At 50.3% G+C, this 15,690-nt stretch overlaps 1 protein-coding gene and 2 long non-coding RNA genes across 3 annotated transcripts; 2 read left to right on the top strand and 1 right to left on the bottom strand.

The window, feature by feature from the left end:
- The first annotated feature begins 61 nt into the window (after positions 1-61).
- Positions 62-9,993, top strand: LOC122378624. The gene is made up of 3 exons (XR_006256051.1): positions 62-239; positions 2,406-2,624; positions 9,694-9,993. It is a non-coding gene; the product is annotated as an uncharacterized LOC122378624 (long non-coding RNA).
- Positions 2,784-9,478, bottom strand: LOC122378623. Its single transcript, XR_006256050.1, has 2 exons — positions 9,160-9,478; positions 2,784-4,934 (listed from the first exon to the last, which is right to left on the bottom strand). It is a non-coding gene; the product is annotated as an uncharacterized LOC122378623 (long non-coding RNA).
- A 42-nt stretch (positions 9,994-10,035) lies between the features above and the next one.
- Positions 10,036-15,181, top strand: LOC122378634 (germinal-center associated nuclear protein-like). Its single transcript, XM_043359887.1, has 8 exons — positions 10,036-10,062; positions 10,352-10,513; positions 10,907-11,107; positions 12,125-12,258; positions 12,566-12,683; positions 12,949-13,075; positions 13,483-13,680; positions 13,985-15,181. The coding sequence occupies exons 1-8, from the start codon at positions 10,036-10,038 to the stop codon at positions 14,200-14,202; spliced, it is 1,185 nt and encodes a 394-aa protein (XP_043215822.1). The 3' UTR covers positions 14,203-15,181.
- The last annotated feature ends 509 nt before the right edge of the window (positions 15,182-15,690 follow it).

Genomic DNA, 15,690 nt, shown 5'->3' with positions numbered 1-15,690 from the left:
TGGCGGCGGAGTCGGGTCAGAGTGTGACCTTATCTGACCTCATATGACCTCCCCAGGTCACTGTCTGACCCTGCGCCGTATGCTGGGCCGCTGGCGGCGCGCTGCGGAGGACGGCCGTCGTCTCCGGGCCGAGCAGCGTCTGTTCCCTGCTGGCCGGCCGCTGCACGACGCAGCGACCGCACTGCGCCTGCTGGGCGGACCGAGGGAGCCGCCGCACCCGCCTGCCGACCTCTGGGCAGGTTAGTTCACCACCAGTACTGACCCTACTCCCCGCCTCACACAGGTCCATCTCGAATTCAAATGTGGACAAAACCTCTAGCGCAAAAACTACGGAAGCTAGAGATGTGATAAAGGGCTCAAATGAAAGCAGATTAATCACGCTCTTAGAAAATGAGAAATATTTCTGCCATTTTAAACCACATTTTTTTGCGATACGCGAAATTTTGAAGAGGGATTATTTTAGGGCTCGTAAAAAAAACACTTTTGTCTGGGATCATCGGTTCCCTCCCTGCGTCTGGTTGCATTTGGTGAGAGTATGAAAAGTGCAAAATATGAAATCATTCCGACGCGTTTTACTATGTGCGCTTTTACTTTGAAAAAAAATTCAAAAATGCATTGGAGGTCAAAAATGAAAATGTAAAACTCGTTCCTAATTTGGGCCTGTAATACGTAAAATGATGAGAGGATTCCAAATCTGGTCGTAACATTCAAATCGGAGAACATTTGACCCCTGTTTTGGCAAAAAAAACTGTCGAAAATAGGCAAAATATCCAATTTGGGCAAATTTGGACAGTTTTTGGCCAAAACAGGAGTCAAATGTTCTCCGATTTGAATTTTGCGACCAGATTTGGAATCCTCTCATCATTTTACGTGTTATAGGCCTGAATTTATTTTTCACATGTTGATTCTTTTACCTCCAATGAATTTGTGAAAATTTTTCAAAGTAAAGGCGCACTCATTTGACCACCGGCCATCGCACTCTATCTCCGCCAGGCTCTCTCCAAGCTGCACGGCATGCACTGTGCTGTTCTTCATTTGCTTGGACAGCATCCCTCCTTCAATAACGGCATCAAAAAATACTTTTTTACTGATACGCAGCTCCATTGTCAAGATCTGCTAACAAAACGACAGGTGCATCTCCCTCCAGGCTCCAACACACCGCTATCTTCTCCGCTGCCACGACTCACGGTTGAAATGGAGCGAACAGCGAGTCACGGACCGAAACGGCCAAGGATTGTTTATTATTCACGCAGTTCCCGTGGCCTCCCCGCCCGCTGGCAACCAGCCAATATTGACCTCGGTCGACCCTGACCCAGCCTAGCAACAGCTGACGCTGACTCGCGGGTCAGCCGGCCGGCCGAATCCGCCCGACATCACATCACTTCTGCCCCCATAGCAAAAGTTTGACCACTGATGCCCAGCTTATTCTTTCGGGAACCGTTTGTGAACGTTCTCAGGCTCATTTTAAGCCATTCGAATTTGGGGGGGGGGCGATTGATGATTTTCTTGTAGGCCTTTGTCAAGTATGCGATGAGTGAAAATGCGGACTGTGATGCATGTGCCCGAACATTGCTAATTAGCATGGCATTGATGACGAGCTAAAACATTATTTTTGGTACCAAAATTTTCAGCACGAACCATGCAACACAGCGATGCCCATTTATTGCGGTTTCGATCAAATAATTACAATGTTACAGTCACTCAAAGTTGTGCGCGTTTCACATGTCTTTTGGGTCTACCATGCGCTTCCGAAGAAGTTCCAGGTTCACGACTGCGGTGAGTGGAGATCAGGTGGTTAAAAAATATGCCGAAGGTGATTTCAGATGCTTCAATCCGTTTTGTGTTAAAAACCACTCACTGAGGGAATTTACAAATGGTCATTATTCGAGGTTTTGGCCACATTTGAAATTGCGATGGATCTGTGTGCGCCTGCCTCTGGGCAGATAAATCATCGCCCCACCGACCCTGCTCCCCGCCCGCGGGCCTCTGGGTAGGTGAATTAGGGTACTTAGGAACCTACCGGGCTAACCTCTCCTATCGGCTCTTGCCGACCTCTGGGTAGGTAAATCATATTCACCCCACCGACCCCCGCTGCTCCCCTCCCGCCGACCTCTGGGCAGGTGAGTCTCTGCTGTCTCTAACCCTTCCATTCGCCCACCTCTGGGCAGGTAGATTATCACCCATGCCCCCTGCCCGCCGACCTTCGGGTAGGTCAGTACCCGTCAACATCCGACTTTTACGAGATGATTCATGGAATCGTTTTGAAATAATAGTTTTTCCTGTCGTATTTTTTCTGTCGATCACACGTCATTGTTTTTGGAAAATTGGGCTGGTATCCATATCCATGCATTCTATCGGTATCCGAGTTTGTCGTTGACCCACTCCACCGATTCTGTCTCCATCAGACGGCAGTCTGTGCAGTCTGCTGCTGCACGACCGGCTCTCCAGTCAGCCGGTGAGCGTGGCTGCTGTACTTTCCCGCTCTGGCCGTGCAGCCACCCCCCTCCGGCGGCCACCTGCTCTGGAAACTGGCCGTGCCCGCGCCGGCCGGCTGTCCGCTCACACAGTGGCTGCTAGGGAAACTGGATACTGATGGAGGACGAACGGTGGAGCTGCCTGATGGTGTGAGTAGGAGTGGTGGTGGGGACGGATGGTGCCGCTGCTGCTAGTCCGTGCAGCTGGTAGTGAACTAATTTTGTAGGCTGAAGCATATGTGGGCCGGCCATTTCGGCCGCCCTTGTCGGAGCCGGGGTCCGCGGATGGTGTTGGCGTCACAGTCGGTAGAGGAGAAGTGAGAGAGTGTATTTAGAGAACATAGGTTTTATGGTGGGTGTCGGGACGCAAGCACGTGACCGGACGGGCAGCCGGCCAGCGAGCCGGCGGTCCCGTGTCGCTATGCGCCCCAGACACCCAGACAGTGAAAAAAGGGAGACAAGACATTGGGGCCTCCATCGGGAGTGGGAGGCCATGATTTCCTTCTCCACATATCTTTCCTCCCCCAACAAGCCGACAAGAGGAGGCGACCAATAAGCAATCACGATCCTAACTGCATAGATCCACGTATGACACCGCGCATGGAACGCCAGGTACGACTGCTGCTGCAGGTACGGCTGCTGCTGCTACTGGTGCAACTGCTGTTGTCGCTGCTGCTGATGGTGTCCGAGTTGTTGGTCTCGTTCTTGTCGTCGTCGTCGTCGTCGTCGCCGCGTTGTTGATTCGTTGTCGATTCGTGGAACCAGACATCTCTGCGGATTTGATGCTGACGTCCGACTTGATCGTGAGGGGCAGCGGCCGTGGGTGCCGTGACGATGAGGCCTCGATCGTCCTTGAGCAACGGCTGCCGCCGCACAGCATCGATACCAGAGGGCTTCAGCATACCGGAAGAAGATGAACCGGTTGCGGAGTGCTGGTCTCCTTGATGTTGATCGACAACGTTGGTGACGACGATGGTGTGTAATCCATGTTGATGGCGGATGGCACTGGTGACGACCTTGACGAGACGATTTGACAGAGAGAGCAGCGAAGCACGAAGCGCAGACGGGGTAGCAGCGACGGCAGGCGGCCATGAGGGTCAGCCAGGCGTTGGCTTTGGACCTAGGCCACCTGCTGGTTGCAGTTGCAGCCGTTGCAGTCGGTGATGGCGTCCGCAGTTGCAGTGTGTGATTCGTGGACCAGATGCAGAGCGACTGAGACAGCCAGACGGGTCGGCGATGAGCGTCCAATCCCATCATGACTATCATCAGCCAGCTTTTGCAGACCGTGATGCGTATCGGCGTTTCTCCGTAGTCGATGCTCGGGGAGTCAGATAGTGGCCACTCCCAGATGGGTAACAGAAACTCAAGGGCTGTAATAGAAAAAGAACCGAATTAAAATGTGCCGAAATAATGCCCCAACATATACATCATACAAAACAGTCATTCATATTTGCAGCTGTACAGTGCAACATTTGTACAAAAGGCACGTAGCACTGGGCGACACAAGTGTCGTAATGCTTCCCCAGGCGTGCCACGGAACCCATGGACTTTCAAAGGCCAAAACATTCGGGTCCGTAGGACATTCAAATTTGTATCCGTGTCCAAGTATTCAAACATGCATCCACATACACTTTTTGTTAAAATGTTGTGCTATCGCTGTGCCGGTCAGTGATACATTTTCCCTGGTGTGTGATAACAATTGTGTATAAAACGGCAGTATGAACTTTGTGAAGGCTGAACATTCATTGGAAGACATCATGGTATAAATGACACGGAAGACATGTTTTGACACAGCGGATAGCAAAACATTGAATGATTTTAAAAACGGGCAGCACCGCCGGTCAGTCGATCGAGAGATCGTTTACGTCGCAAAGTGAGTAGTAAGGGAGAAAAAATGGGGCTAATGAGCCAATGACTATAGCAAAAGACCGGTTTTAATAGTACTGCCAAGTGACTTACTTTAACGAATAAATTGAAGAGGCCAATGTTTTTAGTGGGTTTAAGTGTTATTGGAATATCTAACTATTGTGTTAGAACTTACTTAGTTGTTCAATAAAAAATATATGGTTGAAAAAAATGAAGTCCTTTTAAAGAGTGGCGTCTTCTGAACGAGTGCATCTGTGTATTACGTCATACCCGTGAAATCGTTTGGGAAGGCATGCAAACAGCAATACTTCTAATGTAGTTATATCGCTGGTAAATTGTTGAATTGGCAAACTTTCTGTGGACAATTTTTTATTGCCACTTATTACTTTCGCTGGTGTAAATTGTTCAGAATGGCCAAAAGTTATTGGTCAATGTTATAGAAGTCGTTTTTTTTTTACCAGATGACCAAAATTAAAGCTAATCAGTAGTTAGTTCGATAAAGTATACTGTAAATTAATTGGGAATATCGAGAAGCATGCATGTCTTTTGGGTATTATTTGACGCTGCACTCGTTCCGCCACAAGAAGCACGAACCTGAAAAAGAAACAGGGCTAATGTGTCAGTATCAAGACATTTTTGACATTGCAACATATGTAAAGAAATGAAAGATGGCAACAGCAAGCGACAACATAGGTTTTGGCAATCATACAAATGAGAATCATTCACCTCTCATACTAGCATATATATCGTGGATGCTTTATTTACAATGAATTGAGCTCAATGAAATTGCAATTGCTCTCTTCCGTTTACATTGAGTAAACCTTTTGCTCAGCCTTTGGCTGGCGGTGTGCGCGAGGGACGTAATCATCAACCTTCGTTCGCATCACGTGAAATGGGATCTCTGTCACCATTTTTGGCCGTACGTCGGCTATTTACATGCGCGTGAGGGACCTCGTCAACCTCATTGTAACGCAGCATGTCTTCTGCAGGCAAATTATATATTTGAGCGCTAAATGGGCGCTATGTGAGCGCTATGTTCCTTCTTGACGGTCTGGGGGGCGTATGTTTTTGCGAGACCAGAGGTTATACCGCAGGTGATCAGCCTGACTAACCTCTCGGCCTGCTCGACAATTTCGCCAATCTTCTTCCAGCCGTGTAAGATCACTCTGGTCGATCCCATTCTCTTCAGAAGGAGTCACCAACGTCCCTGGCTTTGCCGGCAGTGTAACAGGTGAACGTGCACCGTTGTTGCTGCTCTGTGAGGCATTACCCACGGAACGAATGGCAGATTCGTTGCTGAGAGACTGTGAGTCGACGCAGGTGTCGATTTGATCGTCTTCTTGACGATTGATGTTAGGGTGCTCTTGTGTAATCGTGCGTTGCACTGGTGCACGTTTTAGAAAATTGTGAGCACTTTGGTGTACATAAAAACGACAGGAGTCTACATACCTTTTGACATCGGAGTATATGTTCCTCCAGTAAAATTGAACTCGAATTTTGGAAAGAATGTTTCTAAATAACTTTTGTCCTGACGAAAAAGTGTCATGGACTTTCTCAAGCATCAGTTTTTTCATTGAATTTGGAACTACAAGCTGTTTCATAAACTGACGAATCTTCGAATTTTGTTTGGCTACATGGTAAAGTAGGTAGGCCATCTGAACCTAAGAAAAAGTTGGAAAGAGATTCATTCAGCTTCAGATCAGGGCCTTTAGCTTTCGGTTTCACGAGGCGATCAATGATTGGCATCAAATCTGGGTCTTTTCTCTGTTCAGCTTTGATTTTCTCTTTTGTCCATCCTGCGGTTTCTGCACAGACATGGCCAAGAAAGTCTGCTTTGTTTTGTGTATCTAATTCGGCACTAGACGAATGATCAGTTGTAACATTCGAAATACCTGGTAGATACGTGACATCAAAATCATACTCTGATAGTTTTACTAACCATTTCTTTAAACGACCGCTAAGATGAGTTGACTTGAAGATATATTTTAATGGTGAATGATCTGTCATGACATGAGTGACATGACCTAAAAGATAAGATCGCAAATGATCAAAAGACCATGAAATTGCGAAGCATTTCTTTTCTGAAGTAGAATAATTTCTTTCAGCTTTGCTAAGCTGTCGACTAATAAAAGCGATTGGGTGAAATTCATCACCATATTTTTGTTCAAGTACGCCACTGATAGCGAAATCACTTGTATGTGTAAATAGGTAGAAATCTTTTTCGAAATTTGGAAATTTTAATAAAGCGCATTTTCGTAGTGACCTTTTTATCGATGAGAATGCTTTTTCGCACTCTTTTGACCAAATAAAATCAACATTTTTCTTTGTCAAATGAATTAACGGAGCAGTAAACTCAGCCAGTTTTGGAATGTGTCTGCGATAAAAGTTCGTAAACCGAAGAAAAATACGAACATCTTTCGCTGTTTCTGGTACAGGGAAATGTTGTACCGCTTGTAATTTGGATGCATCTGGACGAATTCCATGTTTGTCAAGTATGAAACCCAGATACTTTACCTGAGATTTCATGAATTCACACTTTTCGGGGTTGATCACAAGATGAATTTCTTCTAAACGAGAACATATATTGTCGAGTTTTTCTAAATGCTCGTCGTATGTTTTGCTAGCGATAAGAATATTGTCAACATATAAAAATGCATCTATGCCTTGTAGACTACTGAGTGCAATTTGCAACCCTCTGTTGAGAACGGAGGAACTTGAACGAAGACCCATTGGTTTATCGTTCATATGATATTTGTCGTCATCATTTGTAAAATCCGTAGAGTGATTTCAAGATTCATTCAAATAAATTTTGTGGAATGAACTAAGCAAATCCAAGGTAGAGAAAACTTCACAGTCAGAAAGTTGATCTTTGACCTGTTATGTAAATGAACGAGAAAACTTGTCATCCTTGATTTTGGAGTTGAGAAGTCGCAAATCTGAAACGAGGCGATATTGACCATTTGATTTCTTGATAAGAATGATTGGAGAGTTATATGGTGAAACTAATGGTTTGATAATTCTGGCTGTTACCATGCGTTTAATATTTTCCTTAGTTATCTCCCGATGAGCAAATGGGGGACTTGTTCGTTGATCAGCCGGAGTGTGGTCTGTGAATCCATTGTGATTTTTGTAAACATCTGTCTGTTGTATGTCAGAAATATCATTTCCAAAGACATGTCGATGTTTGTCTAAGAGTTCACGGAGTTTAAAACGAAAGTGTATTGGGATGTGTTTCAAATCAATGTCACTGACAGACCTGTGCCCTGACGTCCTCGGGATAGAGGTCGTCGGATTGTTTATCTCTGTTCTGCGTCCGGTGTCTGACGCAGCCAAGTCCGGCTCAGCGACCGTTTTTTTGTTGTGGCGAGACGCTGGCGGAATTGGGAACAGACGGCGCTGTTTGACAGGCACTGACTGACCCATGGTACTGAGCAAGGTCAGCGTCCTGTCTGATGGGATGGGGTCGGTCTGTGACCTGACTGAAGGGGTACTTTTTGGTCGGATGGGCTTGTGCGATCCTCTGATTTTTTTTTTTTTCAAAATGATAGGGTTACTTGAAGCATTAATCACGCGTACAAGCGTGCCTGAATTTTCTAAGAAATTGATAGAACGGGCAACCTGAATGTCTCGAATACTTTGATCACAATGCGTTTGAATTAGGTATGGAAATTCATTTGGTTGTAGGAAATGTGGTAATTTAACACGTACAAATTTTTCGCTGTAACCAGAAATTTCCACTGTTTGTTTCACGAACAATGGATATGACTTTTCGTCATCAATAGTTAATGGATGTTTTCTGCAGTTGTGAACATGTCTACCATTTTATCAGGATAAACGATTTGATCGACAGATTTTTCATTGTCCTTTGTTGATAAAAGAAAACGTACTCTTTTACGTCTTTTGGGACTCAGACGTTTTGAGCGTCTTTCGACTACACTGGAAGGAAGAATTGGTTTTAGAAAGTTCACCGTACGACTCGATGGATTGTAAATCAATTTGTGAGCAATGATAAAATCGATTCCGAGAATGATATCGCATTTGAATGGCAAACTTTTTGCTGTAATGAAAAATTTGTGTTGAACTGTTTGACCAAGAATGCTAATGTTAAGATTGACTTCACCTACAACGTCAATAGGATTTCCAGTAACATCAAGAATAGAGACACTGGGAGGTTCGTAAGCTACTTTTAAACCAGATTTTTGCAGACATTTTTCTGAAACTAAAGAGACACTACTTCCACTATCATAAAGAGCTGAACAAGTTTGACCCGAAATTTTGACGTCACGTAAAACCGGGGGATGTGCTGAACGGTCCCTGTCATCTGAAGCAACGCTCACGCACTCATCCCCTAGTGCAGTGAGCGGAACCCGTTTGGGCTCAGAGAACGACAGTTTCGACGCAGTGAAAAGTTTCGGTGAGAGCTAGAAAATTCATGGTGATAAGAATTTGAAAAATAATGACTTCTTTCTTGACAGCAATGATGCGAAGAGTGAAGTGATTTCGAGCGAACAGGTGGATAACGGTATTTTTGCTGACGAAATTGACGATCACGTCCTCGGCTCTGAGATTGTGATGGATTTTGATTTTGTTGAGCAACAAGCTCTTCCGCTACAGCTAATTCTAAATGAGCAATTCGCCTTAAAATATCGTTCATCTGGGTATTGTACTCAACACTAAAATTCCTGGTAGCATTTTCCATGGTTAGCCTACTAAATAATGGAAAAAAAAATAACACGTAAAAAACGAATGGAACTAAATATCAAATCTCAAATTTCAAACATCACAAATAGCAAATGAAATGAATTTAAAGAGAACTCACCTGAAGCCAAAAATCCTCCACCGACAACCAACCACCACCGCTGGCACCAATTGTGGGCCGGCCATTTCGGCCGCCCTTGTCGGAGCCGGGGTCCGCGGATGGTGTTGGCGTCACAGTCGGTAGAGGAGAAGTGAGAGAGTGTATTTAGAGAACATAGGTTTTATGGTGGGTGTCGGGACGCAAGCACGTGACCGGACGGGCAGCCGGCCAGCGAGCCGGCGGTCCCGTGTCGCTATGCGCCCCAGACACCCAGACAGTGAAAAAAGGGAGACAAGACATTGGGGCCTCCATCGGGAGTGGGAGGCCATGATTTCCTTCTCCACACATATTAATTTTAAGGATACGAACTGGGTAGCGTGAATTACCGTTGTGACATCACCACGGCTCGTCAGTTGGGTTTTATGAGCCTACTGAGTTTAGTTGTCTCTTGTGTTAATGATTCCTTGTCGCTTTTTCGCTCTTAAACGGTACGGTGCTTTGCTGCACAGCGCCCACACACCGGTCTAACCTCTCCTGCCCGGTCCGCACCCACAGGTCCTGCAGCGGGAGTCTGTGCCGCTCCCGGGCGGCGGCCGGCTCTCGATCTGTGTCCGGCAGCTGGAGGGACGGCCGGCAGAGGCGGTCGGCGCCGCCGGACTCCTGCTGGCCTACTCGGGGCCCGAGTCGGCCGGCCGGCTGCACCAGCTGCTGGCCCAGCTGCCGCGCGAGCCGCTGCTGCCGCTGGCCGTGCTGGTGGAGGCGGGAGGTCAGCGGGCGGCGCTGGCGCAGCTGCGGCTGCCCGAGCGGCTGGCGGCCGGCGCCGTCACCACCTATCGGCTCTTCGAGCTGCTGCCCGGCGACGGGGTGCAGAGCGGAGAAACGGTTAGTGGACGAGGCATGAGGGAGAGGGGCTCCACAGGGGCTGTATCAGCTGCCATGGGAAATTACGGAACTGGTGACTGAGTCTAGTTTTCCGGCGGGCCGTCGCACTAGCTATGGCTTACCGCTTGTGCCTTTTGTTTCGCTTGCTACTCGGTACTTGATAGTTGAAATGAGATAGTTTGTGACATGATCAGTCATATCTAATTTCACGGTGAAGTCGATCCTTTGTTTTGAGTGACGGTTTTGTTTCCAAAAGGTACCCGTCCGCCAACTCCGGTGCTACCATTCGTCCTGACCTGTATACCCTCCGTCCACCCCGTTCTGCTCACAGGTGGTATCGGCACTGGAGTGGCTGTTTGAACACCGCCCTACCCCGCCCCCGCTGCGGGCCGCCCGACTGCGCCACCTGGCTCAGGACTTCCTCGGTGTTCAGGTGACCCGGCGGCTCTACACCGATCTGCAGGCGCGGCGGAACAAGAAGCGCGTGGAACAGGTCGGTCATGGTCGGTGGGGGACACCGGTGCAGGGTGGCTGGGCGGTATGCATCCGTAGTTTCTCGCTACGTGACCGTGTAGCGTCTCAGGTGCCTCCTGAAATACACAAATCATAACATCGAATTCGGAGTGATATTAATAATTTGGATAAAAGTTTTTCTTACCTTACGTAATTTAGTACGCCACACTATGCAAGGCGGAAGGCGCGAGTGTTTGCAGGGACAGGTCTCGAGGCCTCGAATAAAATACAATCTGACACTTTAGAACCGTTGTATTCCACAGCCAGGTGGCTGCCGTAGCGCTCCATATCAAAGTTCTGCTTTCCCCCAGTTTCAGAGTCCGGTGGCCCCGTTCTCGCTGTATAACGCAGTCTCGATATCCTTCTGTTTCAGAGTCCCGTGGCGGCCGTCTCTCTGTATAACACGGCTGTTCGCTACCTCTCTGCGGTGCTCAGCAGCGGCTCGCTGCCGGACCTCTCCTGGCCTCCGGCCGAGCTGGTCGAGCTGACAGAGGGGGCCGTTACAGAGCGGCCCGAGTCGGCCCTGCCGCCACCCGGCTGGAACCGGCCTGAGCGGCTACTGCAGATACAGCAGGTGAGCAAGATGCTGGGCTGGATAGGTGAGGGACTGTCCGCAGGGCTGCTGGGCTGGAGCTAGGACGAGGGGCTTACTGGACTTTATAGGATTTCGGGCTGTCTGGGTTTTACTGGACTGGGTGGATGCCGGATGGGTATCAGAGGGCTCACCAGACCAGGTGGTAGACGATCAGGAGCAGCTACTGGATCGGGGAGTGTAACTTAGGTAAGTGACATGGGTGTACTGTGAGCGTAGCTTCCTGGATTGTACGGTATTACTGTTAAGCTGGAATTGGGACTTCTGTGTTTGGCTGGGTAGTAGCATTTCCATGAACTGGCGGTGAATGGATGACGGATAAACTTATGCTCTTCCTGGATGTGGTCAGATATAGCCGTCGTCACGGATTATTAACGTGCGAGTTCCGAGAATGAATGATTGACTGTATGACGTCGGCCAAGGGTTAGACTGAAGGAATATCGATTGTATGAATGCTGAATGGAGCGGGCGAATGAATGAACGAACACCGCGAGAATCCGTTGTCAAAATACCCCCGATGAATGGAGCGCCGAATAGAGTAGTGGGTGAATAAATGACCGGGGGCGAAGGTATATTTCATGCGCTGACGCGCGGATATCAACAGCTACAAGTTGTCACGAATTCATGATGAGTGTCGGCACTCGATGGAAAGGGAAGCAGTGATGCCGAGAATGAATGGATGTGTGGGAATAACGCGAAAAAACAGCCATCTACATACAAAAACTATCACTGCTTTGCTTTATTTATTTGTGTGCTATACTGTGACCTGCCATCTCACGTCTGAACCCTGGATTTTGTTGTCTTTGTCTCTGGCTTCCTTCCCTGAACAAGTACTGTCTATGTGCCCTTGCCTGTTCCCTGCCCCCTGGACGTCCCTCATGCCCTCTCGCTGTCCGCGCTGAACATCTACACCTGACCTGTGACCTGACCTGTGTCCCTCAGGAGGTCGGCGCTCTCTCGCTGCCCCCGCTGACCTGTGACCTGACCTGTGTCCCTCAGGAGGTCAGCGCTCTCTCACTACCCCCGCTGGACGTTGACGTCGACTGGAGCTGGACAGAGTGCTGCGCCAAGGTGCTGCAGTACGTCGGACGGTTATCGGATGGAGCCGGAGACGGCACGCCGGCTCTGTACAGGTCAGTTATTAAGGGGACATAGGGCACCATTCATGTGTTATGCACGGCAGCGTTTGGCTTTTGGCTTGCCCCATTAGATAGTTGCCCCCCCCCCCTCCTTCCGCAGTTTTTTCCGCCCGGTGATATCGTCATTCCTAGTAGCGTGTGTAATGTGTCCGTTATCTATGGGCTCTGACCCAATCCTCATTCACTCGCTCGTCCCTCTTACCTACCTCCCCTTTCCCCACCACCAGAGTCTGGAGCCTGCTGCTGGAGCGACTGCAGCTGCTGTATGATGTCTCTTATGTCTCCCCTTTCCCACCACCAGAGTCCGGAGTCTGCTGCGGGACCGCCTGCAGCTGCTGCGCCGTGCTGCCTGGCCTCTCGATGAGGACGTCGGTGACCAGCCTCTGTCGGCCAGCCTGCCGTGGACGGACATTGTGCAGGTACGAGTCGCGGGTCCGCTCACCTCCGCTAGCCGACATTGGCTGCAGCACGTTAACGCTTTGCTGAGAAATGCCAATCGCTCTGGTCCAGCGCTACAACTATTCCTCAAGCGTATTTACCCTAGCGTGGAGAATCTGATCGTTGTTCTGTTTCACCGTTTATTTGTAAAGACTCCTTACTGATGATATTGTGTACTGAACCCACCCTTTCTTTCCGCGATGTTCGCCCGCTGTGGCTTGACGTTAGCCCTGCGGTCTTTTTCAGTGCTGTATCGAGGTGCGCACGGACCAACTCAGCGGCTCAGAGGAGGTGTACTACCTGCCCGACGAGCTGGACAACTTCCGCGTGCCGGACTTGTGGACAGAGTACACCTCCGTCGGCCACACCGGAGGTATGTACCGCAGCTGTACCGCAGCTGTACCGCAGCTGTACCGCAGCTGTACCGGACGTGTGGACAGAGTACACCTCGGTCGGCCACACCGGAGGTATGTACCGCAGACCGCGGCGTCCACACACTCTTTGAGAGGCTCATGGCTGGGCTGGAAATTCTGTGGGTTCTGTGACAATCGAATAAGCTAAGCTACATAATAGCAATACTGACTGCTCTTTTTGAAGTGCTTTATTTGTTGAGTTTGTTCTTCAACATTGATTGGCGAAATGGCCATGCGTTCAGCCTCCCTGGCCAACAGTGCTGCTGGAAGTTAGCAAGACCATGCTTTCACGTCGTCCCCGCTGGCTGCAGGCTTCTCTCCTCTGGAGTTTCGATACGATTCATTTTCTCACTCCTTTCACCCGCAGAGTGTCTGACCCTGGACGAGTCGGTGACCATCGCCAAACGTTCCCTGGACACCTCTGTTGAGTGCAGCCCCGCTGTGAAGCGGCGACCCGAGAGACACAGCTTCGGTCGACCGACGCTAGATGTCAGCACTCACATCGACCGGGAACTGAACGTCTCCCTGGACTGGGAGCAGCGGCTGCGGGAGCTGGTGGACGAGGGTAGGTGGCGCCACCGTGCGCTCCAGGCGCGCTATTCCTGCTGGTCACCGGACTGGGGTATTGGGAGCCTGTATGATGTTTGTGTATAAAGCCGACTGACGGTATCGGTACTTATGAGGTAACATTTTGCGTGTAATTTCGTGTTAAAATTCGGACACAAACCTCGCAAGCCTCCGTTTACTGGTGTACGGCCCCTGTCGGCTGATATTCGAAGGTCTGTAGATGTGTGCAATGTGCATGCTTACATGAAAATATTCAACAGAGCCGGGCGGTCTGGTGCTGACGTCTCTCCCCGTTCACCCAGGTGACGCCAGCGGTGCGATGGCGCCGCTTCCCCCGCCTCCTCCAGTCCACCTCACTCCGCCGCGGACCGGTCGGCGCGCCAGCCTGGAGCGGCAGCTGTGCCAGCTGCGGGCGCAGCTGTCGGCTGACCGGCGGCACACCGAGCAGCTGGACCGGCTGCTGGCAGCTGCAGCTGGCGGGACGGAGCTGCCGCCGGCGCTCGTCGGATCGCCAGAGTAGCGGCGCTGGGCGTCCACAGCCGACCGACGACAACGCTTCTGATGTGTCTACCGGCTTTTGGTATCTACCCAACTACCCAAGACCTTACTTTGATTGCGGCCAAGTCGACACATCGGACTGCAGTGATACAGTGCCGAGCTAAAGCGTGTGAGCTAAAACGTGAGCCAAGTGTGACGGCTGTGGTGAGCTGTGGTAGATCTGGGATACCAGCGGTTTTCGGCATAGCACCGGTTCCGTGACGACCGTTGCGAGTGTCTGTGTCACAGTTTTGTGATGCAGCTGTGCCAGGATGCTGACACGGACGTGCACAGCGTTTGCGTGATACGCCGGTGACAGGGTGACGGATATACCGACTGAACAACACAGCGCGGCCTCTGGCAGCCCCGGAGAGCGCAATCTGCAGCCCCGGAGAGCACAATCTGCAGCCCCGGAGAGCGCAATCTGCAGTCCCGGAGAGCGCAATCTGCAGCCCCGGAGAGCGCAATCTGCAGCCCCGGAGCGCGCAATCTGCAGCCCCGGAGCGTAATCTGCAGCCCCGGAGCGCAATCTGCAGCCCCGGAGCGCAATCTGCAGCCCCGGAGCGCAATCTGCAGCCCCGGAGCGCAATCTGCAGCCCCGGAGCGCAATCTGCAGCCCCGGAGCGCAATCTGCAGCCCCGGAGCGCAATCTGCAGCCCCGGAGCGTAATCTGCAGCCCCGGAGCGCAATCTGCAGCCCCGGAGCGCAATCTGCAGCCCCGGAGCGCAATCTGCAGCCCCGGAGCGCAATCTGCAGCCCCGGAGCGCAATCTGCAGCCCCGGAGCGCAATCTGCAGCCCCGGAGCGCAATCTGCAGCCCCGGACCAGTGCGACCGCGTTTACATAGCATTTTTGACGAGGCTCTAGCTCGTTTATTTGGCGATAATTTCGATGCAGTGGTCTTCAAGTAGGGGAGAGTGGGGAAAGATGCCCAGGGTTTTGCTATGTCATATATTATTCGAAAATGACGATGGGAAAGCAAAAACTTGGAGTTTCAACGGAAGCCGACATCATTTTTCTCCAAAAATATCACACTTTCGTGCCTGAAATATTATAACTTTGTTTTCTATTAAGCATTTTCCTGAAGAAGTGAAAGGGGGCATCTTACCCCACAGGGTGGGAAAGACGCCCCCTGACGTTGGGAAAGATGCCCCCTGCACTATAAGTGACATAAATGGGCACGTGAATCGCCTGAACGAATCAGTAGTCCCTTCGAGCCTGCAGTAGACACCAAACGTCATCATAAGGGCCCTCAAAAGTAGTCGTGAGGGGCTTCAGAGGTCATCGTTAGGGCCATCATAGTCCAGCGCGGCCAAACGAGCCTCCGTGGTGGCGTTCGGAGACCACTATAGGGCTCTTATAGGTCTTCATGATGCTTGAGGGCCCTCGAGCCCATCGTAGGGACCTCCGATGCCAGCGCGGCCCGTGGGGCCAACGTGGGAGCCCTCAAAGGATGTCGTGAGGGGCCCTGG

Source organism: Amphibalanus amphitrite, unplaced genomic scaffold, assembly GCF_019059575.1.
Source record: "Amphibalanus amphitrite isolate SeventyFive unplaced genomic scaffold, NRLGWU_Aamphi_draft 000062F_arrow, whole genome shotgun sequence".
Lineage (NCBI taxonomy): Eukaryota > Metazoa > Arthropoda > Thecostraca > Balanomorpha > Balanidae > Amphibalanus > Amphibalanus amphitrite.
This window is presented reverse-complemented; position numbering and strand designations above follow the sequence as displayed.